At 54.2% G+C, this 26,058-nt stretch overlaps 2 protein-coding genes across 4 annotated transcripts; one reads left to right on the top strand and one right to left on the bottom strand.

Moving 5' to 3' along the window:
- The first annotated feature begins 1,422 nt into the window (after nt 1-1,422).
- Nucleotides 1,423-20,828, top strand: TEAD2 (TEA domain transcription factor 2). 2 transcript variants are annotated; one of them, XM_030821045.1, is made up of 12 exons: nt 1,423-1,661; nt 2,006-2,070; nt 4,191-4,253; nt 5,506-5,517; nt 6,063-6,170; nt 6,276-6,334; nt 10,100-10,164; nt 12,608-12,750; nt 14,089-14,262; nt 17,996-18,163; nt 18,808-18,960; nt 19,990-20,828. In XM_030821045.1, exons 1-12 carry the CDS (start codon nt 1,430-1,432, stop codon nt 20,101-20,103), a joined length of 1,356 nt encoding a protein of 451 aa, XP_030676905.1. In that variant the 5' UTR covers nt 1,423-1,429; the 3' UTR covers nt 20,104-20,828. The 2 variants fall into 2 exon arrangements, with proteins under 2 accessions (XP_030676905.1, XP_030676904.1); XM_030821044.1 differs by having other exon boundaries at nt 6,063-6,179.
- CD37 (CD37 molecule) lies at nt 20,817-26,058 on the bottom strand. 2 transcript variants are annotated; one of them, XM_003269762.3, is made up of 8 exons: nt 25,849-26,058; nt 25,672-25,744; nt 24,405-24,529; nt 24,217-24,291; nt 23,394-23,498; nt 22,489-22,725; nt 22,012-22,095; nt 20,817-21,172 (listed from the first exon to the last, which is right to left on the bottom strand). In XM_003269762.3, the coding sequence occupies exons 1-8, from the start codon at nt 25,915-25,917 to the stop codon at nt 21,095-21,097; spliced, it is 846 nt and encodes a 281-aa protein (XP_003269810.1). In that variant the 5' UTR covers nt 25,918-26,058; the 3' UTR covers nt 20,817-21,094. The 2 variants fall into 2 exon arrangements, with proteins under 2 accessions (XP_003269810.1, XP_030676906.1); XM_030821046.1 differs by having other exon boundaries at nt 20,817-22,095; nt 24,405-25,744; nt 25,883-26,028.

Here is a 26,058-nt window from a genome sequence, read left to right as displayed (position 1 = left end):
TCCCCCGATGGGGGTTGTGGGAAGCTGGGGGAGGGGACGCCTGGGCCCTTTGTTCTGGCTCTTCTGATGGCAGGGTGCCCCTGTCCCCCAGCCTGTGGTTCTGTGGGCCTCTCCTGGTCTCGGCCTCAGCTGCTGCCCTGAGTCTCTGTCCTTGCCCTTTCTAGGTCTCCGTCTCCCTTTCTCTGGGCCTCTGTCCCCCTCTCTCTGAGCCTCTGTCCCCCTCTCTCTGGGTCTCTGGTCCCCTCTCTCTCTGGGTCTCTGCCCCTCTCTCTCTGGGTCTCTGTTCCCCTCTTTCTCTGGGTCTCTGTCTCCCTCTCTCTCTGGGTATCTGGACCCCTCTCTCTGGTCCCTGTCCCCCCCTCCCTGGTCTCTGTCTCCCCTTCCCTCTGGTCTCTGTCTCCCCCTTTCCCTGGTCTCTGTCTCCCTCTCTTTCTGGGTCTCTGTCCCTCTCTCTGGGTCTCTGTCCCCCCTCCCTCTGGTCTCTGTCCCCCTCTCTCTCTGGGTCTCTGTCCCCCCTGTCGCTGGTCTCTGTCCCCCCCCACTGGGTCTCTGTCCCCCTCTCTCTCTGGTCTCTGTCCCCCTCTGTCCCCCCCTCACTGGTCTCTGTCCCCCCCCACTGGGTCTCTGTCCCCTCCCTCACTGGGTCTCTGTCCCCCCTCTCTCTCTGGTCTCTGTCCCCTCTCTCTCTGGGTCTCTGTCCCCCCCCTTGCTGGTCTCTGTCCCCACCCCCTCTCTGGGTCTCTGTCCCCCTCTCTCTCTGGGTCTTTGTCCCCCTCTCTCTAGATCTCCCCTCAGTCTTACTTGGCCCCTCTTCTTTTCTGGCAGCTGCTGCACACATCCTAGCACCTGTTCTTGGGGTGGGACAGGGAAAGTTTCACCCACACCTTCCTTCCCCACCACTAGCTTTTGCCTCCTGTCTTCTTTAAAACCTATAATTCATACCCAAACCTTTAGCCCTCATGGCCCTCGGCATTACTCTGGGGTAATCATTGTGACTTCATCACAATTGAGTTCCTCTGGAAACTCTGAGAACACTCCCATCCTCGGCTTTCCCAGAAATCCAGCTCCTTCTCCTCCCTCAGACTCAGGAGTCCAGGCCCCAGCCCCTTCTCTCTCACACCCAGGAGTCTAGGCCTCCAGCCCCCTCTCCCTCAGACCCAGGAGTTCAGGTCCCAGATCCTCCTCCCTCAGACCCAGGATCCAGGCCCCAGTCCCTCCTCCCTCAGACCCAGGAGTCCAGGCCCCAGATCCTCCTCCCTCAGACCCAGGAGTTCCCCCCAGCTCCTCCTCCCTCAGACCCAGGAGTCCAGGCCCCCAGCCCCTCCTCCCTCAGACCCAGTGGTCCAGAGTCCCAGCCCTCTCAGCTTCAAGTCCCTTGAGGGTGGGGTTCGGGGGAAGCTTGCTGAGTTCTGTGTTCCTCCAGGCCCAGATGGGGGAACCCCGGGCTGGGGCCGCCCTGGACGATGGCAGCGGCTGGACGGGCAGTGAGGAAGGCAGTGAGGAGGGTACCGGCGGCAGTGAGGGGGCTGGGGGTGACAGGGGCCCGGATGCAGAGGGGGTGTGGAGCCCAGACATTGAGCAGAGCTTCCAGGAGGCCCTGGCCATCTATCCACCCTGCGGCCGCCGGAAAATTATTTTGTCTGATGAAGGCAAGATGTATGGTGAGTCTACTTCTGTCTTTTGCCCTGGCCCCCATTGATGAATAATGACAGTAACCAAGGTTTATGGAGCACTCTGAAGTAGGAGCTAGCATCACCATTTGCACAGATGAACAAACTGAGGCACAGCTAGGTTAAGTGATTTGCTTATGGTCGCACAGAGCTAGTGCGTGATGGAGCTGGGATTTGAACCCAAGCAGTCTGGCTTCCGTGTAGCTGAGGGGACCGGCAGCCCAGTTGCTGCAGACCTTTGGGGACCCATGCTGCTTTCTTTTTCCCTGGTGTCCGTGCTGTGGGGAAGTTCTGTTGAAAGCCTAACTAACTCTGTTCCATCTTTGAATCTTCAGGTCGGAATGAACTGATCGCCCGCTACATCAAGCTGAGAACGGGGAAGACCCGAACTCGAAAACAGGTCTCAGAACGGACTTGTGGGCTTCTGTCTGGGATGGGCCGGTCTTCTTAGGGTCATCCTTGTATGGGCAGGTTCAGGTTCAAGGAAGAAGCTGCTTCCTGTGTGTTCATCTGTCTTCTCGGCGTGTGTGTTAGTCCATTTGTGTTGCTATAAAGAATTACCCGAGGCTGGGTTATTTATTTATTTATTTATTTTTTGAAATGGAGTCTAGCTCTGTTGCCCAGGCTGGAGTGCATTGGCGCGATCTTGGCTCACTGCAACCTCTGCCTCCTGGGCTCAAGCAATTCTCCTGTCTCAGCCTCCCAAGTAGCAGGGATTATAGGCATGCACTACCATGCCCGGGTAATTTTGTATTTTTAGTAGAGATGGGGTTTCACCATGTTGTCCAGGCTGGTCTCGAACTCCTGACCTCAGGTGATCCACTCACCTCAGCCTCCCAAAGTGCTGGGATTGCTGAGATTACAGGCATGAGCTGCTGCGCCCGGCAAGGCTGGATAATTGATAAAGAAAAGAGCTTTAGGCTGGGCCAGTGGCTCATGCCTGTAATCCCAGCACTTTAGGTGAGCAGATCAGGAGGTCAGGAGATCGAGACCATCCTGACCAACATGGTGAAACCCCGTCTCTACTGAAAATACAAAAATTAGCTGGGAGTGGTAGTGTGTGCCCATAATCCCAGCTACTCCGGAGGCTGAGGCAGGAGAGTTGCTTGAACCCGGGAGGCGGAGGTTGCAGTGAGCCGAGATCGTGCTACTGCACTCCAGCCTGGCGACAGAGCGAGACTCCGCCTCAAAAAAAAAAAAAAAAAGAAAGAAAGAATAGAGCTTTATTTTGGCTCACAGTTCTGCAGGCTGTCCAGGAAGCATGGAGCTGGCATCTGCTCCTGGTGAGGCCTCAGGAAGCCTCCAATCATGGCGGAGGGGGTAGTGGGAGCAGGCCTGGCACATGGAGAGTGGGAGCAAGAGAAGAAAGACAGAGGTCCCAGACTCTTTTTAAACACCCAGATCTTTTTGTTGTTGTTGTTTTTGAGACAAAAGTCACTGTGTCTCCCAAGCTGGAGTGCAGTGCCGTGATCTCAGCTCACTGCAGCCTCTGCCTTCCAAGTTCAAGCAACTCTCCTGCCTCAGCCTTCCAGGTATCTGGGATTACAAGTATGCGCCTCCACATCTGGCAAATTTTTATTTTTTTATTTTTTTAATTTTTTTTGAGACAGCAGAGTCTCACTCTGTTGCCCAGGCTGGAGTGCAGTGGTGTGATCTTGGCTCACTGTAAGCCCCGCCTCCCGGGTTCAAGTGATTCTCTTGCTTCGCCCTCCTGAGTAGCTGGGATTACAGGCACGCACCACCATGCCTGGCTAATTTTTTGTATGTTTAGTAGAGGTAGGGTATCGCCATGTTGGGCAGGCTGGTCTCGAACTCCTGACCTGAGGTGATCCACCCGCCTCGGCCTCCCAAAGTGCGGGGATTACAGCTGAGCCACTGTGCCCGGCCCTAATTTTTGTGTTTTTAGTAGAGACAGGGTTTCACCATGTTGGCCAGGCTGGTCTTGAACTCCTGACCTCCAGTGATCCGCCCATCTAGGCCTCCCAAAGTGTTGGGATTACAGGCGTGAGCCATCGCACCTGGCCTAAACAACCAGATCTTGTGTGAACTGAGTGAGAAGTCACTCATCATCAAGGAGATGGTGCAAAGCCATTCATGAGGGGTTCGCCTCCATGATCCAATACCTCCCACCAGGCCTCACCAACACTGGAGATGGCATTTCAATATGAGATTTGGAAGGGACAGATGTCTGAACTGTATCAGCTCGTCTGTTCGTGTGCTCTCACTGTGCCTGTTTGGGGATAGTTTTTCTAGCGGTTGTGTTAGACCCAGAGTAGCCACAGAGAGCATGGTGGAGGGGAAGGAGGCCTGGATGGGATGGGTCCCGGGAGGATCCGTGGTGTTCACGAGCTCCTTTATGGACATCTGTTTTCGGGTGCTCCCGAGATGGCTCTCATCTTCAGTGTGTTTGTCGCCTTTCATGTTCCAGCAGCTCAGTGAGGCACCTGGAGGGAGAGAAGGGGTAGTGAACACAGGGGCGGCGGCTGTGGCCTGAATCTGCTTCTCCGTTGATCCTTCCAGGTTTCTAGTCACATCCAGGTTTTGGCCCGAAGGAAATCGAGGGAAATCCAGTCCAAGTTGAAGGTAGGGACCAATGCAGACATCCTGAGAGGGGGACAGAGACTGGGGGTGGGGGACCGAGACCCAGAAAGAGAGGGACAGAGACTCAGGGAGAGGGGGACAGAGACTTAGAGGGGGGAGGACTGAGACCCAGAGAGAAAGGGACAGAGACCCAGGGAGAGGGGGACAGAGACTTGGGGGAGGGGACCAAGACCCAGAGAGAGAGGGACAGAGACCCAGAGAGAGAGGGGGACAGGGACCCAGAGAGAGAGGGACAGAGACCCAGAGACAGAGGGGGACAGAGACCCAGAGACAGAGGGGGACAGAGACCTCAGGTGAGGGACCTCTGTGGTCAGGGCGGGGGGTACAGTCATCCAGGGTGGGGAGTCAGTGGCCCACAAAGGGAGATGCATGGGGATGGTGGTGTGGTTGCTGAGACCCTGGGCAGGGAGCGATGGCGTGGAGGGGGCTGAAGGTTTTGCTCAGGACAGCAGGAAGGATGAGCCATCGGTCCCCTCCCTTGACCATTGTTCCTGTCCCCCTCCCTTCCCTCTGCTCCTGTCCCTCCTTTCCCTCTTCCTGGCGGTCTCATTTCTTCTCCCTCTTGTGCTGTGAAGGCCTCCTCTTCATCTCCGCTGGTTTGTTTTCCCATTTCCTGACCTTCGTGTGACCTGCCTACTCTTTGTGCCCAGAAATCTTCATTTCCTGGTGGAGATTCCTCATTCATTTCCTTTTCCTCATCCTTTGGATTTCCTGGTTCCTCTTGGCTGGAGACCCTCATTTTCTCCCCCTTCTGGGTGTGTGGGGTTTTTCTGTCTCTTTTTCTGGAGTTGGGGACAGTCGCTTCCTGTTTTTTTTTTTTTTTTTTGTATCCAGCAGCTTTCCCTTTCTTTCTCTCTAGGTCTGAAACTCTTCCCTTCCGGTCTGTTCTCGACCTTCTCTGTTCCCTGTCTGTTCTGTCTGGATTAGGAAACATTCACCTTGTCTTCCCGCTGGCTCTGAAATTCTCATTTCCTGTCTCCTGGACATCTGGGAACCTTCTGGCTTTCCTTATTCTAGAAACCCCCATCACCGTCTTTCTGGGCAGGGAGCCCCTTTTCCCCTCCAGGGCTGGCCACCTCCACTTCCTGTTCCGCATCCGTCCCTTGGCACTGCTCAGCTCAGGGTGGTGGGGCTGTGCGGGCGGGTAGGGCAGGGAGGTGGGGGAGTCCGGGCCGTACTTCCTAAGTCATGTTTTCTTTCCTCCTTTGGCACCCTCCCCCACCCCCACGGGCAGGCTCTGAATGTGGTAAGTTCCCCTGCCCATCCTCCCACCCACGCTCACTCCAGAGTAGTGCCCCGTCCCTGAGGAGGGGCAGAGGGCTGTGGTGAGAGGTTCAACCCTCCCCCAACCTAACCCCTTTGCCTTTTTTTTTTCTTTTTTTTTGAGACAGGGTCTTGCTCTGTTGCCCAAGCTGGAATGCAGGGGCACGATCTCCACTCGCTGCAACCTCTGCCTCCTGGGTTCCAGTGATTCTTGTGCCCCAGCTTCCCTGGTAGCTGGGATTATGGGTGTGTACCACCACACCTGGCTAATTTTTGTATTTTTAGTAGAGACAGGGTTTCACCATATTGGCCAGGCTGATATTGAACTCCTGACCTCAAGTGATCTGCCCGCCTCCGGCTCCCAGAGTGCTGGGATTACAGGCGTGAGCCACCATGCCCGGCCACCAACCCTTTGCCTTGACTCCCCACCTCTGCACCTCCCCGTCTTCACCCCACCCTGGCACCATCCCCCTCTTGCCATGTTGACTGGGATGCCCCTCTCACGTGAACTTCCGCCTCCTCCTCCAGGACCAGGTTTCCAAGGACAAGGCTTTCCAGACAGTGGCGGCCATGTCCTCTGCCCAGCTCATCTCCGCACCTTCTCTGCAGGCCAAACTGGGTCCCACTGGTCCTCAGGTGGTCCAGGTTGGGGATTGTGGGACTTGGGGGCAAAGGGGGATGGATGGGGCTGCAGCTGTCCACAGGGGACTGACCAACCATTTTTCTTTGTGTCCTATCCAGGCCTCTGAGCTTTTCCAGTTTTGGTCTGGAGGATCTGGGCCCCCCTGGAATGTTCCAGAGTGAGTACTATGTGTCCTAGCTCAGCACCTGCCCCTCACCCTCACACCCCCACAGAGACCTTTCTCACTCCACCTTCTAGCTCCCATCTCCCCCCATTTATGTATGTATGTATGTATGTATGTATTTATTGACATGGAGTCTTGCTCTGTCGCCCAGGCTGGAGTACAGTGGCGTGATCTCGGCTCACTGCAACCTCCACTTCCTGAGTTCAAGCAGTTCTCCTGCCTCAGCCTCCTGAGTAGCTGGGACTATAGGCGCCTGCCTCTATGCCCGGCTAATTTTTGTATTTTTAGTAGAGATGGGGTTTCACCATGTTGGCCAGGCTGATCTTGAACTCCTGACCTCGTGATCCACCCGCCTCAGCCTCCCCAAGTGCTAGGATTACAGGCATGAGCCACCATGCCCACCCTCTATTAGGTGGTTCTTGGACCTGAGGGTAGAACAGAGGTTATAATTAATCTTCTCTTAGGTTCAGAAGGAAGAAAATGTTTCCCAGAGGTAAGTGGGAGGGTCCTTTTCAGTTCTGAGAGAGCCTTGAGGTGACGGGATATGTTTGTAGCCTACAAGAATAGAAATGGGCCCGAGAAGATGACGGGAAGTGCTTTTTTTTTTTCTTTTTTATACAGGATATTCCTCTGTTGCCCAGGCTGGGGTGTGGTGGCACAATCATGGCTCACTGCAGCCTCAGCCTCCTGGGTTCAAGCAATCCTCCTGCCTCAGCCTCCTGAGTAGCTGAGACTACAGGCATGTGCCACCACACCTGGCTAATTTTTTTATTTTTTGTAGAGACGGGGGTCTTGCTATGTTGCCCAGGTTGGTCTCGAACTCCTGGGCTCAAGTGATCCCCCTGCCTGGACCTCCCAAAGTGCTGGGATTACAGGCGTGAGCTACCGTGGCGGGCTGGGCGTGTATTTCTCAGCCCAGAGAGGAACTGATGGATCCAGGCTAGGCACTGGTTGGGTAGTGTGGCTGCAGGATGGTGAGGCAGGAGTGTTGACAGAGAAAGTATTGCCAGAGAAAGAGTGCAGTGAGGGCCGGGTGCAGTGGCTCACGCCTGTAATCCCAGCACTTTGGGAGGCTGAGGCAGGTGGATCACGAGGTCAGGAGATGGAGACCATTCTGGCCAACATGGTGAAACCCTGTCTCTACTAAAAACACCAAAAAAAAAAAAAAAAAAAAAATTAGCCGGGCGTGGTAGCAGGTACCCGTAGTCCCAGCTACTCAGGAGGGTGAGGCAGGAGAATCACTTGAACTCAGGAGGTGGAGGTTGCAGTGAGCTGAGATTGTGCAACTGCACTCCAGCCTGGGCAATAGAGCGAGACTACAGCTCAAAAAAAAAAAAAAAAAAGAGTGCAGTGACAGGCTGTGTGGATGTGGGATCTAGACTGGAAGAGAAGGAAGGTCACTGGGGAGCCACTCTGAATGGGGATACGGGAAGCATCAGATCAAGTACCTGGGGGCTGAGGGTTTTGCAGGGGAGGGTGCTGAGCTGGAAGGTAGGGGGCTGGGCAGGCACTGCACTGACGCTGGGGTTTCCGCTTTCATGGAGCTGTTAGTCAAATGGGGGAAATGAGTGTTCATCAAATCATCACCTGCATAAACAGAAAATTGAAGAATGTGTGAGGTGCTGTGAAGAACCACAGCAGGTTCTGGGGTGGAGGAGAAAGTTCTAGGGGTTTCTCTGAGAAGATAACATTGAAGGCTGGGTAGGACTTAGCCAGGCGAAGAATGGGAGTGAGAGGCCCCGCATGGTGGCCCACATCTGTAATCCCAGCACTTTGGGAGGCCAAGGAGGGCGGATCACTTGAGGTCAGGAGTTCGAGACCAGCCTGTCCAACATGGTAAAACCCCATCTCTACTAAAAATGCAAAAAACAGCCAGGCATGGTGATGTGCGCCTGTAATCCCAGCTACTCCGGAGGCTGAGGCAGGAGAATCGCTTGAACCTGGGAAGCAGAGTTTGCAGGGAGCTGAGATTGCGCCACTGCACTCCAGCCTGGGCAACAGAGCGAGACTCTAACTCGAAGAAAAAAAAAAAAGAATGGGAGTGGGAATATATTAGGCGGAGACAATAGCACATGACAAAGTCCTGAGGTTGGAGATCTTTCTGGGTTCAAGGAATCTAGAGGAGGCCAGTCCAGTATTTGTTGAGTGCCTACTAAGTGCCTGATACTGTGCTTGGTTTGGGGGCACAGCAGTAAGACAGGTGAAATCCCTGCCTTCACGGAGCTTCATATATTTGGGGTGGGGAGGAGACAGACAATAAACATATAAACAAAGAATTGATAAGAAAAGGAGGCCAGGCACAGTGGCTCACGCCTGTAATCCCAGCACTTTGGGAGGCCGAGGTGGGTGGATCATTTGAGGTCAGGAGTTCGAGACCAGCCTGACCAACATAGTGAAACCTCGTCTCTGCTAAAAAAATACAAAATTAGCTGGGTGTGGTGGCACAGCCTGTAATAATCCCAGCTACTTGGGAGGCTGAGGCAGGAGAATCACTTGAATGCAGGAGGCGGAGGTTGCGGTGAGCTGAGATCACACCATTGCAGTCCAGCCTGGGCAACAAGAGCAAAACTCCGTCTCAAAAAAAAAAAAAAAAAAAATAGAGATGGGGTCTTGCTGTGTTGCCCAGGCTGGTCTCAAACTCCTGGGCTCAAGCGATCTTCCTGCCTTGGCCTCCCAAAGTGGTGGGAATACAGGCGTGAGCCACTGCGCCTGGTCTGACCTCTGACATCTAAGTCTCTTCACCACTATCTCCTGGGCTACTAGGGCTGTGACTGATACTATAACCACTAGCCGCATGCAGCTATTTAAATTAAAATTAAATAAAATTAAAGATTCTGTTTCTCAGGTCCATGAGCCACACTAGTGCTCAGTGGCCACGTGGTGTGTGGTCAGTAGCCACATGTGGGCACTCGGTACCATATTGGATGGTGCAGATTTCCATCCAATAGAACATTTCCATCCCTGGAAGATTCCATTGGCCAGTACTGCCTCCCTACCCCGACTTTGGCCTCATGTCCCATCTCCTGACTATTGGTCATTTTCTTCCCACCCTCCCAACCCCTCAGCCTCTTCTTCCTCCAAATTCCTTGTCTTCTGTGTCTTCTCCCACCTTCCAAAACTTGGTTTCTCTTCTCTCCTCTTTTTTTTTTTTGAAATGGAGTCTTGCTGTGTCACCCAGGAGTATAATGGTCGGCTCACTGCAACATCTGCCTCCTGGGTTCAAGCAATTCTCCTGGCCCAGCCCCCTGAGTAGCTGGGATTACAGGCGCGCACCACCACACCTTGCTAATTTTTGTATTTTTAGTAGAGATGGGATTTCACCATGTTGGCCAGGCTGGTCTCGAACTCCTGACCTCAAGTGATCTGCCCTCCTCAACCTCCTGAAGTGCTGGGATTACAGGTGTGAGCTACCACGCCTGGCTGGTTTCTCTTCTCTTTCTGACATTTTGTGAGAGATACCAAAATGTCATCATCAACAGCCTGAGATACCAGGCTGAGACTGACCTGGGTTCAAGTCCCAGCTCTGCTGCATCTCAGCTGTGTGACTTTGGGCAGGTCAGTTGACCCCTTTATACCTCAGTTTCCTCATTTGTGCAATGAAAAGAGCAGTCATTCTACCTGCCTCGCACACTGTGACGCTTCAATGAGATTGTGCACAAAATGCACAGGGTCTTGCTTGTCGTGGCCTCTCAGTAAACATTTGCTGGTGACATTAGCATCTTTCTACCTGGCTAACCCCTGGCTTCCTTTTTCCCTCAGTGTGAAGCCATTCTCACAGACACCGTTCTCCTTGTCACTGACTCCCCCATCTACTGACCTCCCAGGTAAGAGCCTGCGCTCCACCCTCCCTTCTCTCCCCTCTCTCTCTTCAACCCCTACTGCCTTTCCTTCAACCTTCCATAAATTGAGGGATACATCGTTTTGTTTTGTTTTTTTTTGAGATGGAGTCTCCCTCTGTCGCCAGGCTGGAGCGCAGTGGCGCGATCTCCGCCTCCTGGGTTCAAGTGATTCTCCTGCCTCAGCCTCCCGAGTGGCTGGGATTACAGGTGCCTGCCACCATATCCGGCTCATTTTTGTATTTTTAGTAGAGATTGGGTTTCACTATGTTGACCAGGATGGTCTCGATCTTTTGATGTCGTGATCCGCCTGCCTCAGCTTTCCAAAGTGCTGGGATTACAGGCGTGAGCCACTGCGCCCGGCCAATTAGGGGGATACATTCTTACTGAAGCCCAGCTTTGAGGCAGGGTGTGTGTGTTGGGGGCGGGGGAGCAGGGAGGGGCTGGAGAGCTGAGTGGTGGAACTGGTGATGGTTAGATTTTGGTCTTTGCAGCCACACACACTGGGTTTGTGTTCTGCCGCTTGCTAGCTTATGCAACATTGGGGAGGTGTGTTACTCAAGATTCTTTCAGCTGCAAGTGATAGAAATCCAAATCAAGCCAGCTGAAACAACAGTTTAAAAAAGAAGAGGCCGGCACAGTGGCTCATGCCTGTAATCCCAGCACTTTGGGAGGCTGAGGCAGGTGGATCACCTGAGGTCAGGAGTTTGAGACCAACCTGGCCAACATGGTGAAACCCCTCACCTCTACTAAAAAATACAAAAATTACCCAGGCATGGTAGCACTTGTCTGTAATCCCAGCTACTCGGGAGGCTGAGGCAGGAGAATTGCTTGAACCCGGGAGGCAGAGGTTGCAGTGAGCCGAGGTGGCACTGTCGCACTCCAGACTGGGCGACAGAGCAAGACTCTGTCTCAAAATAAATAAATAAATAAATAAAATAAAAAGTAATAAGAAAAATGTATTGTTTATTGATTCCAGTAACTGATAGTTCAGAATTATGGCCTCAGGCATGGCTGGATCCAGTGGCTCAAGTGATGGCATCAGGCATTACTTTGATTTGCTTTCCACTGTGGTGGCTTCATTCCCAGGCAGACTCAGCTACTTGGCAGCAAAGATGGCTTCTGGAAGTCCATGCTGATATGGCCCTGAGAACTCACATCAGTGAAAGAGGAAGCCCCTTAGTTTCCATAGATTTATCAATTAGGAATACTTTCGGCTGCAAGTAACAGAAGACCCACATTAAAATTGCCTTAAATAGTAAAAGCATTCATGTTATGAATCCATGCAACAAAAAGCCTGGAGGTGGGCTGTTCCCATGTGGGCTTAGCAATATCGGGACTGGAATCCCTATAGTTCCTCTCATGTCTGTCTTATTGTCCCAAGATGGCTGTTGCAACCCCAGGGATCGTGTCTGTGTTGGTCCATTTGCATTGCTATAAAGGAATGCCTGAAACTGGGTGATTTATCAAGAAAAGAGGTTTATTTGGTTCACAGTTCTGCAGGCTGTACAGGAAGCATGTTGCCAGCCTGTGCTTCTGGTGAGGGCATCAGGAAGCTTAGGATCATGGTGGAAGGGGAAGGGGAGCCACCATGTCACATGGTGAGAGGGAGCAAGAGAGCGAAGCCAGGCTCCTTTAAACAGCCAGCTCACATCGACTCAAAACTTGAGAACTCACTCGTTACTATGGGGAAGGCACCAAGACATTCATGAGGGATCCACCCCCATGACCCAAGCACTTCCCATCAGTCCCCACCTCCAACCTTGGGGACCACACTTTTTTTAAATTTTTTTTATTTATTTTATTTTATTTTCGAGATGGAGTCTTGCTCTGTCCCCCAGTCTGGAGTGCAGTGGCAGAATCTCGGCTCACTGCAACCCCTGCCTCCCAGGTTCAAGTGATTCTCCTGCCTCAGCCCCCTGAGTAGCTGGGATTACAGGCACGTGCCACCATGCCCGGCTAATATTTTGTATTTTTAGTAGAGACAGGGTTTCACCATGTTAGCCAGGATGGTCTCAATCTCCTGACCTTGTGATCCGCCTGCCTTGGCCTCCCAAAGTGCTGGGATTACAGGCATGAGCTACCACGCCCAGCTGGGGATCACATTTCAACATGAGATTTGGAGGGGACAAATACCCAAACCATATCAATGTCCCAAGCAGGACTTGGCCAGGGCCAAAAGCTTTCTCCTCCCAAAGTTCTGTCTTTTTCATTCAGGAAGAAACTCCTTCCCAGAAGCCCCCCAGCAGATTTCCCCTAACGTCTCATTGGCTAGGACTGTGTCACATGGCCACTTCTAACTGCAAGGGAGGCTGGGAAAGTGAGTATTTAGTTTTTTCAGCTTCTAAGTGGAGGCAGGCAAGAGACAACAGTACCTGATATATTCAATAAATGTTAGCAATTTGTGTTGTTCTTTCTTCTCTCTCCCTAGGGTACGAGCCCCCCCAAGCCCTCTCACCCCTGCCCCCACCTGCCCCATCACCCCCAGCCTGGCAGGCTCGGGCCCTGGGCACTGCCCGGTTGCAGCTGGTAGAGTTTTCAGCCTTTGTGGAACCGCCGGATGCAGTTGATTCTGTGAGTGAAATTTTAGTATAGTCACTGAGGGATTTTGAAATATACAGAGTGACAGGGAGGGAATGTATAAAGTCATGGTTTTAAAACTTTAGCATGTATCAGAATCATCTGGAGGGCTTCTCAAAACAGATTGCTTTCTGATTTGCTAGATGTGATGTGGGGCTTGAGAATTTGCGTTTCTAATAAGCTACCAGGTGCGTTGATGCAGCTGGTCTGGGGACCGTACTTTGACAACTACTAGCATAAAGGAACTGGAAGGTCATGGGGTGACAAGTTGGGAAGGTCAGAAAAACTCCTCAGGACATCATTCATTCATTCATCAAACGTGTTTGAGTTTCTACTGTTCACCAGGCTTTGTGATGCATACTAGGAACTTGGAAAAGATCTTATTTCTGTGCTTGAGCTTCTTCCGGGCTAGGATGGAGTGGGCCGACTGTTAGAAGAAACAGCTCCTAACTCTTAGGGACTGAATGCCAGATAAGTTGCATGTAACATTTCAGTGTAGGTTCACCAGGAGCCTTGGACTCAAGTGATTTGGGGATCCAGGCTCCTTCCATTTTGTGGCTCTGCCATTTTCTAAGGCTTCAGAATCTGCTGATGGAGTCTCTGCGTCTGGCCAGCAGATGGAGGAAGGGAGAAGAGTCAAGATTGTGCAGGAGGTTTTAGGAATCTGACTTGGATGTGTGGACTGTCAGGCCTGGTCACATCCCATTGGCCATAACTTAGTCACGTGGTCACACCTAACTGCAAAGCAGCCTGGGAAATGTAGTTTCACACTGTAAAGGAACCAGGATTTGTGAACACGTAGCAGTCTCTGCCACACCACATAAACATCAATCAAAACGTCAACCATGAGACCTCTGTGGATTCCCATTCATTCACTCTTCCATCCATTGAACATTTATGAGCACCTGTTCTATGTAGAACCAGGCCTAGGGGGTGTGAGCTTTGCCCTGGGGCTGCTGGGGAGCTATGGGATGGCTATGACCAGGGGAGCGGCAGGGGCAGGTCTGGAGCCACATGAGAGATGAACTGGAGAGGCGAGGTTGGAGGCTGGGGTGAGGGCGGGAGGCCTGAGCTGAGGCTGAGGCAGTGAGGATGGAGTTGGGGGAGTGTGGAAGGGAGTTGGGGACTGTGGGACTGCAGGGGCTGCAGGGGACTGTGGGTGCAGGAGCAGGAGTGGGGACGATGGGTGGGAGTCAGGCCCAGTGCTGGGTGGACAGTGTGGAACAGCTGGCCAGAGCTGTGGGGATGGTGACGGCATTTGGTGGGCTCAGGCAGCACGGGCTGGAGATCCAGCCCACCTCCGACTTCTTACCCATGGCCAACCCTCCTCAGTACCAGAGGCACCTGTTCGTGCACATCAGCCAGCACTGCCCCAGCCCCGGAGCGCCGCCACTCGAGAGCGTGGACGTCCGGCAGATCTATGACAAATTCCCCGAGAAAAAGGGTGGCCTCCGAGAGCTGTATGATCGTGGCCCGCCCCACGCCTTCTTCCTGGTCAAGTTCTGGGTGAGTTCTCGCAGCAAAACCAAAAGTGCTCACAAATCCTGTGGCGTCCCAGCAAAGGCCTCTGGCCCTGAGAGAGACGGTCATGGGCCCTACCAGGTCAGCCTGGGACTTACCAGTCAGTCCTCATGGCTTGGAGTGTCAGCCTCCTTTGCAACAAGGAACACCGAGGAGGCCAGCCCCCAGGGTGGGTTGGAGGTGTCTGGGCCTCCCTGGATCCCACTAGACATTGCCACATGTAACTAATACAGTGAGTTACCTGGCCGTGTAGCTAATAGGGTCCTGGGCATGGGCTTGCCATGTTCCAGGCTTCCCTGTGCCCCACCTGACTGCACCAAGCCTTGCTGCTAAGGAACGGTCCCCTCCCCTTAGCCAGTGGACTTGTGGAGGCTCTGGTTTCTAAAGAGGGGACTGATGCTTTGCATCAGTTTCACCATACCTTGTTGCTAGAGAATGTCTGGCTTTGAGGAAGTGATGGAAGGAGCCACGGAGTGGCTTTGTCAAGTCCTGTATTCATTTATTTGTTTATTTATTTATTTTTGAGACAGTCTCACTGTCACCCAGACTGGAGTGCAGTGGCTGGATCTTGGCTCACTACAACTTCCGCTTCCTGGATTCAAGCGATTCTCCTGCCTCAGCCTCCCCAGTAGCTTGGACTACAGGCACCTGCCACCACATCTAGCTAATTTTTGTATATTTAGTAGAGATGGGGTTTCACCATGTTGGCCAGGCTGGTCTTGAACTCCTGGCCTCAAATGATCCACCCGCCTTGGCCTCCTAAAGTGCTGGGATTACAGGTGTGAGCCACCGCACCCGGCTTAGTCCTGTATTTATGTAGCAATCATTTATTGAGCACTTCCTATATAGAGGCCTGGTGTCAGGTGCTATTTATATAATTGGGACTCAGAGGGCCCATCTTGCGTGTTTCTTAGGGCTAATTGGTTTGGTGTCCAGTATGATGACTAACACTACAGGGGTTCAATAAATGTGTTTTATTTTATTGGTTTTTTTTTTTTTTTTTTTTTTGAGATGGAGTTTTGCTCTTGTGGCCCAGGCTGGAGTGCAATGGTGCAATCTCGGCTCACTGCAACCTCTGCCCCCTAGGTTCAAGCGATTCTCCAGCCTCAGCCTCCCAAGTAGCTGGGATTACAGGCATGTGCAACCACGCCCAGCTAATTTTGTATTTTTAGTAAAGACGGGGTTTCGTCATGTTGGCCAGGCTGATCTTGAACTCCTGACCTCAAGTGATCCGCTCACCTTGGCCTCTCCAAGTACTGGGATTACAGGCATGAGCCACTGCACCTGGCCTAATTTTTGTATTTTTAGTACAGACAGGGTTTTACCATGTTGGCCAGTCTGGTCTCGAACTTCTGACCTCAAGTGATCCACCCACTTTGGCCTCCCAAAGTGCTGGGATTACAAGTGTGAGCCACAGCGCCTGGCCTGGGCTCAATAAATGTTGCCTGGATGTTTAGGGGGTGCTAGTTCTTATAGTAACAAAGGTGATAGAGGGATCTAGTCTCTGAGAAGAGAGCCTGGCTAGGTATATATGGTGGTTCACTCCTATCTTCCCAGCACTTTGGGAAGCTGAGGCGAGAGTTTCGCTTGTGTTCAGGAGTTTGAGACCAGCCTGGGCAACACAGTGAGACCTCAACTCTACAAAAAATGAAAAAAAATTAGCTGGGTGTGGTGGTGTGCACCTGTGGTCCCAGCTTCTGTGGAGGCTGAGGCAGGAGGATCACTTAAGCCCGGGAGGTGGAGGCTGCAGTGAGCCAAGATTGTGCCACTGCCCTCCAGCCTGGGTGACAGAATGAGACTCTGTTGAAAGAAAGAAAGAAAGAAGGAAGGAAAGCAAGGAAAGGAAAGAAAGGCCTGCTGAGGGCCTGAACTTTACTGGTCTTGCTGGGAGTGTTGCTTTTCCAGAGCTTGCTGTTCATGGTTCTGGAGCTTTCTGCCCTGTGAAGCAGAGGCCTGAAACTGCTCTGGGGATGTGCAGCTGAGGGCTTAGACATTGTTGGGGCTTAAGACAGGCCTCATCAGGCCCCAGGACTGGAGAGCCACCCCCTCAGGAAGCCCAGCTGCTGAAGGGGTTCAGAGGAGCAGCTGGTAAGATCTTTGGTTTTGCCACGGTGAGAGATGGAGTCGGGCCCCTGAGAAGACAGACCTGGCACAGTGTTAGCAACTAAAGTTACGAAGAGGAAGAGGTGCACCTCTCAAGGAGGTGACTCAGACCAAAGGTGTGATGAGCTCTTAGGCTTCCTTAGGCCCCACTTGGCCTAGTGTCACTTGGCCAGCTCTCTACACACTTGGCCACTGGGGTCATGGAGGGAGTCTGACCTCTCAGATTCGGCCGAGGGGGAAGTGCTCTGAGGAGGAGTCAGGCCTCCTCAGGCTCCGTGAGGTCCCATTGCTAGGGAGTAGCCACTTACCTTAGCAACCAGAGTGAGAGGGGCTTAGAGGCAGGTATTCATCTTGAACTGGTTGCTAAGGAGTAATTGCCGTAGTAACCTGGCCCTTGGAAGGGGCTGAACTCTTGAGTTGCTGGCTTCAAGAGAAAAAGGTTGAATTGGCTGGACACAGTGGCTCACGCCTGTAATCTCAGCACTTTGGGAGGCCGAGGCGGGTGGATCACCTGAGTTCAGGAGTTCGAGACCAACCTGGCCAACATGACAAAACCCTGTCTCTACTAAAAATACAAAAATTAGCCACACATGGTGGCATGCGCCTGTAATCCCAGCCACTTGGGAGGCTGAGGCAGGAGACTTGCTTGAACCCGGGAGGCGGAGGTTGCAGTGAGCCAAGATCGCGGCATTGCACTGGGCAACAAGCGCGAGACTTCATCTCAGAAAAAAAAAAAGAAAAAAGGTTGAATTTGAATTCCAGGGCTCCTTTAGTTACTGGGGAGACAGGGCCAAGACTGTTTTGGGGACCCAGACTTCTTCAACACTGATGGACGGTGGATCTTCTCCAGAAACCAGCCCTTGGAGAACTTTGAAAGCCTGACGTGGTGGCTCACACCTGTAATCCCAGCACTTTGGGAGGCCAAGGTGGGAGGATCGCTTGAGCCCAGGAGTTGGAGACCAGCCTGGGCAACATGGTGAAACCCTGTTTCTACAAAAAATACAAAGTATTAGCTGGGTGTGGTGGCATGCACCTGTGGTCCCAGCTACTCAGGAGGCTGAGATGGGAGGATCACTTGAGCTCAGGAGGTCGAGGCGGCAGTGAGCTGTGATTGTACCACCATGCTCCAGCCTGGGTGATGGAGCAAGACCCTGCCCCCCCAAACAAACAAACAAACAATAAACAAACAAAACAACACTGAGCAATCAAGCCGGGAACTGCAGGGGTGATGGTAGGCTATGGGGCAGAGTCCCCACTGTGTGTTTTTTTTTTTTTAAGATGGAGTTTCACTCTTGTTACTCAGGCTGGAGTGCAATGGCACGATCTCGGCTCACCACAACCTCTGCCTCCCGGGTTCAAGTGATTCTCCTGCGTCAGCGTCCCAGTAGCTGGGATTACAAGCATGTGCCACCACGCCTGGCTAATTTTGTATTTTTAGTAGAGATGGGGTTTCTCCATGTTGGTTAGGCTTGTCTCGAACTCCTGACCTCAGGTGATCCACCCACCTCGGCCTCCCAAAGTGCTGGGATTACAGGTGTGCACCACTGTGCCTGGTAGTCCCCACTGTTTATAAGGGACGTCCCCTCTGACTCATCTGTGCCTTCCCATCTCCCAGGCGGACCTGAACTGGGGCCCAAGTGGTGAGGAGGCGGGGGCCGGTGGCAGCATCAGCAGTGGTGGCTTCTATGGAGTGAGCAGCCAGTATGAGAGCCTGGAACACATGACCCTCACCTGTTCCTCCAAGGTCTGCTCCTTTGGCAAGCAGGTGGTGGAGAAGGTGGAGGTGAGGCTGGAGGGGTGGAGCTCTGGGCAGGTGAGTGCCCAGCCACCCAGCACTTGGGGGTGCGGAATGGACCAGAAGCCACGATGACTCAGGCATTTGGGAGTATGCGTGGAGGGAGTGGGTCCCAGCCTCTTTGAGGGTTTAATGCATGCGTTGGGAGCTAATGGGGAGTTCAGAAGTCACAGGTAGGGGTCATTCTGAGGGCTGACAGGTAATGTGTAGTATAGAGATTTCGAGTCACTGAGATTGAGAAGGGTCTTATGGATATGGAGAGGTTCTTAGGGCAAGAAGGTTCAGAAGTGACACTTACGGTTGCTAAGTTTAGAGGTCAGATAGAGTTTGAAGATGTCATGGAGGGGTCTTTGGAGGGTATCTGAGGGCTGGGAGGTTAGAGGAGTTCAGAGGTCTTTGGGGGTTCAGAGAATCACTTTGAGGGGCTTGTGATTTGCAGGCTCAGAGATCCTGATTCGGATCCCCGAGGGTTCAGGCCCAGTCTCCAGTCACTGTGGGTGGGGTGATGAAAGGAAGGTGGCAGTAAGAGTGAGTGTGGTGGCATCTTAGAAGCACAGTGTGAAGCTCAGTTCCTGGGGTGACCCGTGTGTCTCTCAGCCACCATTCTCCCCACTCCCTGCCCCTTGGTTCAGACGGAACGGGCCCAGCTGGAGGACGGCAGATTTGTGTACCGCCTGCTACGCTCGCCCATGTGCGAGTACCTGGTGAATTTCTTGCACAAGTTGCGGCAGCTGCCTGAGCGATACATGATGAACAGCGTCCTGGAAAACTTCACCATCCTCCAGGTGATGCCTGGGGCTGGGCTGGAGTCGGGGCTCCCAGGGGCCCCCAGTGTGGAGGGACAGTACCTATAACAGACCCTCAGTCTAGGGGAACTCCTCACGCAGGAACTGACACAGCAGGGACTCCGAAGTGAGCCCTCAGCCTGAGGCTCTTTTAACTAGGAAACTGATGCAGCAGGGACCCCACCATTGACCCTTAGTTTAGGGGACCCCTTCACCCAGGGAACTGATGTGGTGGGGATGTCACAGCACTCTCTCTCTCTCTTTTTTTTTTTTTTGAGATGGAGTCTCGCTCTGTTGCCCAGGCTGGAGTGCAGTGGCAAGATCTCGGCTCACTGCAACCTCTGCCTCCTGGGTTCAAGTGATTCTCCTGCCTCAGCCTCCCGAGTAGCTGGGATTACAGGCACGCCCCACCGCGCCTGGCTAATTTTTGTATTTTTAGTAGAGACAGGGTTTCACCATGTTGGCCAGGTTAGTCTTGAACTCCGACCTCAAGTGATCCACCTGCCTAGGCCTCCCAAAGTGCTGGGATTACAGGCATGAGCCACCATGCCCAGCCACACAGCACTCGCACATAAGGTGAGTCCCTCCTTCCCTGGTGAAGCTGACTGGCGGGCACTTGAAGGCAGATCCTCAGCTTGTCAACGAACATGATATGGTGGGAGCCCCTTTAACTTTTTGGACTGCTGAAGCAGAGACCCCTTGACTGTGGAACCTGCAGGGAGGGTTCTCCCTTTACTTGTGACATCATGGGGACCCCTTTTACCCGGGGCATGTGATGTGATGGGAACCCGATTAACCCTGAGACGTGATACACCATAACTGCCAACACTCAGCTGAGGGGTAACCCCCGTTGCCCAGGGAACTGACTTTTGGGCATCCCTTTCTCCTGGGGAACATGATATGGTGGCGGCCTGTTTCCTGGAGATGGAAAAGAGCCTGCTGGGTATTCCATGATAGCTTGGCAAGGGGGCACAGGGGTCCCTGCCCTCCCTTCTAAGCATAAGTCCCTTGTCCTGGCCTTCCTGGCAGGTGGTGACAAACAGAGACACCCAGGAACTGCTGCTCTGCACCGCCTATGTCTTCGAGGTCTCCACCAGTGAGCGTGGGGCCCAGCATCACATTTACCGCCTGGTCAGGGACTGAAGGGGGACCCCAAAACTGGCTCACCCCCAGAACACCCTCCTCCCAGGGAGGGTCCTCCAGCTCACCTCATGCTTCTTATTTGGGGAGAGGGCTGTGATGTAAAGGGGTTGACCTCAGAGGCCTAAGCAACTGGGGCCATCCCCCCCATTAGAGGGGCCCCCAAAACTTGGTTGGAGAGCTGAACAGGCTGGGACTGAGGAAAGGATAAACCCCGATATTGGGACTTCACAGTGGGTATCTGAAAGGACAGATCACTCCAGAGTATCAGGGATTGTGGGGACAGGAGTGAGACAACCCCCAGGTACAGCACTGGCTTTTCAGCCCCTGGCAGGGCCCCCCCACTCCTCTGCATGTCTTGGAGAGCCCTAGTTACACATTGGCTTGTCCCCTTTACTTTTCCCCAGCCACCCCTCCCCCTGAAATTTCTGCCCCTCTCTCTACCACCCTCACTCCATGACCTGTGAGATCACAAAGTGAAGATGAACCCTTTCTGTGCAGGAGCAGAGCCAGGTGGGCCCTGGAAATATATATTTTTTTAATATAACGAGATATTTATAAGTGGGTGCTAGGGTCTTGACTTTATCTCAGCTGCACAAGCAGTGGGTTGAAACTTTCTAATCTCATCCCCCCTCCTAAGTGAGCCCTGAGCCAGACTGTTTCCTCCCTCCCCTCTCAAAGTTTGTTGGTTTGTGTTCTGAGAGAGGATAAAGCTATTTTACCAAAAACGCAGGGGATTTATTTGAGGTTTGGGTGAAAAATAATCTTGTGGGTGGTGGTAGGCCGACAGATGGGGACAGGAAGCTGTGGACGAAAGCCCCAGGTCCCGTGGGAGAGGTGACAGCAGCAGGGGCAGGCAGCCACGTGGGTCCCCAGGGGAATGTGAAGGCGGAGGGCTCCAGGCGAACTGGGGATTAAACAAATATTTACAGGCAGCAGGGAAGTGCCCAGCACACGTGACGGGGGCGGGGCGGGACTTTGGGGAGGGCGGGGCCTAGCGGTATCGAGCGAGCCGGTTGTAGACGTGGTCCAGGTTTCTGCACAGGAATATCGAGAGCGTCATGAACCCGAGCTATAGAGAAAGGAGATGAGGTCAGAGAAGTCGAAGGGGTGCTGGCGAGACGGGGGTGATGCCCACCCGGGCATCCAAGGACAGGGGTGGGGCCGTGAATTGGGCGGGACGGGGCTGGAGAAGGGAGACAGGTAGAATGGGCGGGGCTCGACGGGAACTGCCGCAGGGCTGGCTGATGAGGCGGGAACTGCTGCTACAAGTGGGGGTAGAGGCTGAGAAGGAGTAAGGTCGGAAGCAAGCCCAGGGTCCTTTATTTTGGAGGCTCATCTGTCTCCCCCTCTGCCTCAGCCTCTAATTCTGCCTCGGCCTCTAATTCTGCGCCCGCACTCCCAGTGTAAGGCTGGTCCTCGTCTTGAACCCACAGCGGCCAGAGCCCCAGGGCCACGGGCAGCTTGCCTTGCGGTGCCTTGTCCCCCCAGTTGGGGCAGGCACCCGCCATGCCCCAGCCACCCCACAGACTGCCGCTGCGCCCGCCGCCGCCGTCAGCGATCAGGCTGGGCCCGGGGCTCGAACCCCCAGCGCCCGGCATGTGCGGCTCGCATTTCCGGCGGAGTGCCCTGCGCTGTAGCTGCAAGCTCAGCACCATGACAGTTATCTGTGGGGAAAGGGGAGGGAGATCGCAGCCAATAGCAGGAGGTTTTCCCTGCGTACACCCAATCAGGGCTCCCTGAAGCTAGGCGGCCCCCACCCCCCGGTGCTGGGTGGAGCGGCGGGAGGGCTGGGGTGGGCTGCGCTCCGCCCCGAGCGCTTGCTTCCCAGGCAACCGAAGGACGCGAAGTGAAGGGCAGGGCCATCTAGGGATTTAGGGCCGATCGCGGGTGGGGGCGGGGCCAGATCACCTCGAGTAGGCCGACGCCCAGGCAAATGCCCATTATGGAAATCAGGTTGTTGTGCAGCCACTTCCGGAGGCTCTGCGCGCAGCCCTGGGGGTGTAGGGAAAAGTCAAAGGGTTCTTTCTGGGACTCTCAAGCCCAGGCCCAGAGTTCTTTCCAGCCCAACCATCACCGCCTTCAGGCATCTACCCGCTCCCCTAGTCACCAGGGCACTCTCGTCTCCTTACTAGTGCACCCTCGCTTCACCTTTTCCAAGCCTGGCCCCTCCCTAGACGTCTGTATTCCAGAGCCAGCCCAGCCTTTTCTTTAGGCCCTGCCCTTCCTACAGACCCCGCCCCCTTCACAGGGCCCCGCCCCTCCTGCCGTACCTTTCCTTTTCTCGTAGCCCCCGCCCTTTCTCAGGCCCCGCTCCTCACCGGCAGCCCTCCCCCTCCCGCAGGCCCCGCCCCATTCGACTGGTTCGTGCTCCGAACCCCTGCCCACCTCGCGGTAGATGTGGCTCTTTGCAGGGACCGCGCAGATGTCTGTACTGTGTCTGGACCGCGCCAGCTGTCCAAGCCTGCCGAGCTGGGGCAAGATCACCTTATCTAGGATTGTGGAGTCGTTGGTCGCCGACAAGTTGTAGCAGGAGCAGGGTACGCGGTGCGCCTCCGACCCGTTACCTCTCAGGATGAGGACCTGGAACCAGTCTTGCGGGGAGTGCCAGCCGCAGCAGCGCAGCTGGGAGAGGGATATGGGTCAGAGGGACCGGGACTGGAGACATATGATGTTGGGGATCAGGGGACAAGGTGATGGGTATGAGGTCAGGTCGGGGAGCAGGAGACTAAGTAGTGGGTGTGGAGTGGGGGACAGTGGGCTGGGGTCGCGATGGGGCCGGGGCCAGGGGACATTACGGGAACATGGGGCTGGGAAAAACAAGTCACGGGGTGACCTGGAGCTGGGGAAGGAGCTGCAGCGTCGCGCTGTGGACTAGAGATTGAGTGGGTGATGCAATTGAGCCTCTGATACCCGACAGGTGAATAGGGGTGCGAGACCATGTGAGTCTCATCGGGGGCGGGGTCCGGTGGGAGCCAGAGTCACTACGGGGTAGGAAGCCGTGTCTCGCTAGGGTCTTGGGACTAGGGGCCTGACAACTTCCGGTCGGGGCGGGGGCGGGGACGGAGTCTCGAGGTAGATGGCGAAGCCACGCCAGGGTCTGGGTACTGGGAGACTGGGCGACGCCGGGGCCAGTTGTGTCATCTGGGGAGTGCGGGTCGTCGGGCCTGGGAGGGGTTGGGGTACGTTAGGATCGTAGAGCTGGGGGTCGGGGCCACGTTGGGGTGGAGTCTCCTCGAAGCACAGGGCTGAGGCGGGTCAGTCCGGGAGGGAACTGGAGGAGGGGGGCTTACCTGGAACTGCACATAGTCCCAGCTCTCCTCGGCCGCGGTCTCCTCGGGGTTGGTGCCGTACTTTTGGATGGTTTTCTCTACGACGTCCTGCAAGCTTCGCTCCAGCTGAGAGCCACCAGTGAGGCTGGGCCTCATCTTCCCCGCCCCGCCCCTCCCCCTCTCAGGCTGTGCCAGCCTCAGGCGGTCCCTGTGCATCTCTGGGCCAGTCTCGAATCCTTACTGAATGGCTAGCTCTGTGTACTTCAGGTCTGTCTTTCTGTTTCTCCCACTATTTCTACAGCTCATTAAGTCTCTGTCTCTTCTTTCAGGGCGTCTATTTCTTTCTCTCGTTCTCTCTTTTTCCCCGTGTGTTTCCCTTTGGAGCTGTTTATGCCTCTCTCCCTTGGTCCAGGTCAGTGTGTCTTTCTATTAATTTATTTTTTGAGACAGAGTCTCACTCTGTCATCCACGATGAGTGCATGGCTCACTGTAGCCTCAAACTCCCTGGCTCAAGTGATCCTCCCACCTCAACCTCCCAAGTAGCTGGGACCCCAGGTGCACACCATCACACCCGGATTTTTTTTTTTTTATATATAGATGGGGTCTCACTATGTTGCCCAGGCTAGTCTTAAACTCCTGGACTCAAACAATCCTCCCACCTCAGCCTCCCAAAGTGCTGGGATTATGGGATTACAGGCGTGAGCCACCAGGCCCAGCCTCTTATTTCTCTTTATCTAGGTTAGCCCCTGTCTGCCTTTGTTTCCGTCTCTCTCCACCCTCTCCCACCACTCCCTTCCCCCTCCTCCCTGCTGGGGGTGGGTGGTGGCCACTGTAGGAAGCTCACCTGGGCCCGCTGAGTGGCGATGAGGATTCCCAGGGTGATCTGTGTGGCAAACAGGAGCAGCAGCATCCCAAAATACTGGGGAGCAGAGTGGAGAGATCAGGCTGACCACCCCCGCAACCCCGGCCCAGGCCATTTTTGAGGGTGGGGATAGGAGTGTTCCTAGGGACGGAGAGGGATGGGGCACTCACCAGGCCCAGGAGGCAGCGGAGCTCCTTGAGAGCCCCCACACAACCCAGGAGGGCGATGCCCATGGTGAAGATTCCCGAGATGGCCAGGACTTTGGACCAGATCTGCAGAGGCACGAAGGCCAAGCCTGGGAGAGGTGAGGGGAGCGATGATGAGCCAGGTGGCACAGCTCCAGGAAGTCCCATTTCCCACCTAGGCAGCCGCTCAAGTGGGGAGCAGTATCCTGGTGCCCTTCTCTCTGGGACTCTATCCCTGCCCCACCCTGAGTCCCTGTCTCCTTCTGAAACTTTCTCTTCTTTCTGGGTCTCTGTTTCCCGTCCCTGGATCTCTGTCTCTCTTCCTCTCACCCTCTCCTTCCTCCTTCAGCTCTTCCTCATCCCCAGTAATTTCAGCCCTATCTCTTGTTCTGTGACATTGGCTTGGCTCCTTAACCCTCCCTGAGGCCTAGGGGATGGTATCTATTTCTTAGGGTTTTTTTTTTTTTTTTTTTTTTTTTTTTTTGAGACAGAGCCTTGCTCTGTACCCCAGGCTGGAGTGCAGCGATGTGATCTCGGCTCACTGCAACCTCTGCCTCCCAGGTTCAAGTGATTCTCCTGCCTCAGCCTCCCTAGTAGCTGGGACTACAGGCATGCTCCACCATGCCTGGCTAACGTTTTGTATTTTTGAATAGAGACAGGGTTTCACCATGTTGGCCAGGCTATTCTCGAACTCCTGACCTCAAGTGATCCACCTGCCTCGGCTTCCCAAAGTGCTGGAATTACAGGTGTGATCCACCACGCACCGTCCCTAGGGTCATTCTGAGGGACACATGGGGACATGTGTTCAACCCAGTCCTCAATACAGGACAAAGACTTCTTAAATATGAGCGTTTAGGGTCATATTTCATTATGATTTAGGGTCCTACTTCATTATTATTTTCCTATTATTAATGTTATTTTGGCTCTTTTACTTCCTTGCTGTATGACATCCATCAAGAGACTTCCCCTCTCTGAACCTCAAGAGAGGGGAAGGTTTGTGGGGGCATCTGACCAGCCACAAGGCCCCACAGATAGGAAGTGCTTGAGAAATGGCTCTCATGATCATTGTTTGTATGCACAACCCCATTTGCCGGAAGAAGACTCAGGCTCCAAGAAGCCTCCCGTGAGCAGTGGATGGGAGCCTGTGGCCTGCCTGCAGAGTAGGGCACTGTGGGTCTCCCTGAGACAAGGGAGACCCCAGGAAGTTGCTTGGGTTGGGGGAGGCCCTTCCACCTGCCCCAGCCCCCCTCACCCACAAAGGACACGAAGCTGGTCTTGTCGATGAGGATCCAGATGCCAAAGCAGAAGATCAGGCTGCCCAGGACCTGGGGAGAGGAGATGCGGATACGGGGGTGGGCCTCGGGAGAAGATGAGGGCTGGGTTGGCGGCAGGGGCTGGGCCCGGGCTGGGTAGCCATGAGGCAACTCACGAAGAAGAAGAGGTTGAAAACGAAGAGGAAGTACTTGATGAGGCTGAGGCAGCTCTCCTGGGCCGACATCTTCACCTAGTGGGGTGAGCGGTCCACTCACCACACAGAAGAGGTGCTGACAGTGGGGGAGACAGGGAGAAAGACAGAGGCTGAGAGAGAAAGAGAGACGGAGAGCTGAGAGAGAAAGGAAGAACCCCGAAAGAGGAAGTT

The sequence above is a fragment of the Nomascus leucogenys genome, chromosome 10 (assembly GCF_006542625.1).
Source record: "Nomascus leucogenys isolate Asia chromosome 10, Asia_NLE_v1, whole genome shotgun sequence".
NCBI lineage: Eukaryota > Metazoa > Chordata > Mammalia > Primates > Hylobatidae > Nomascus > Nomascus leucogenys.
This window is presented reverse-complemented; position numbering and strand designations above follow the sequence as displayed.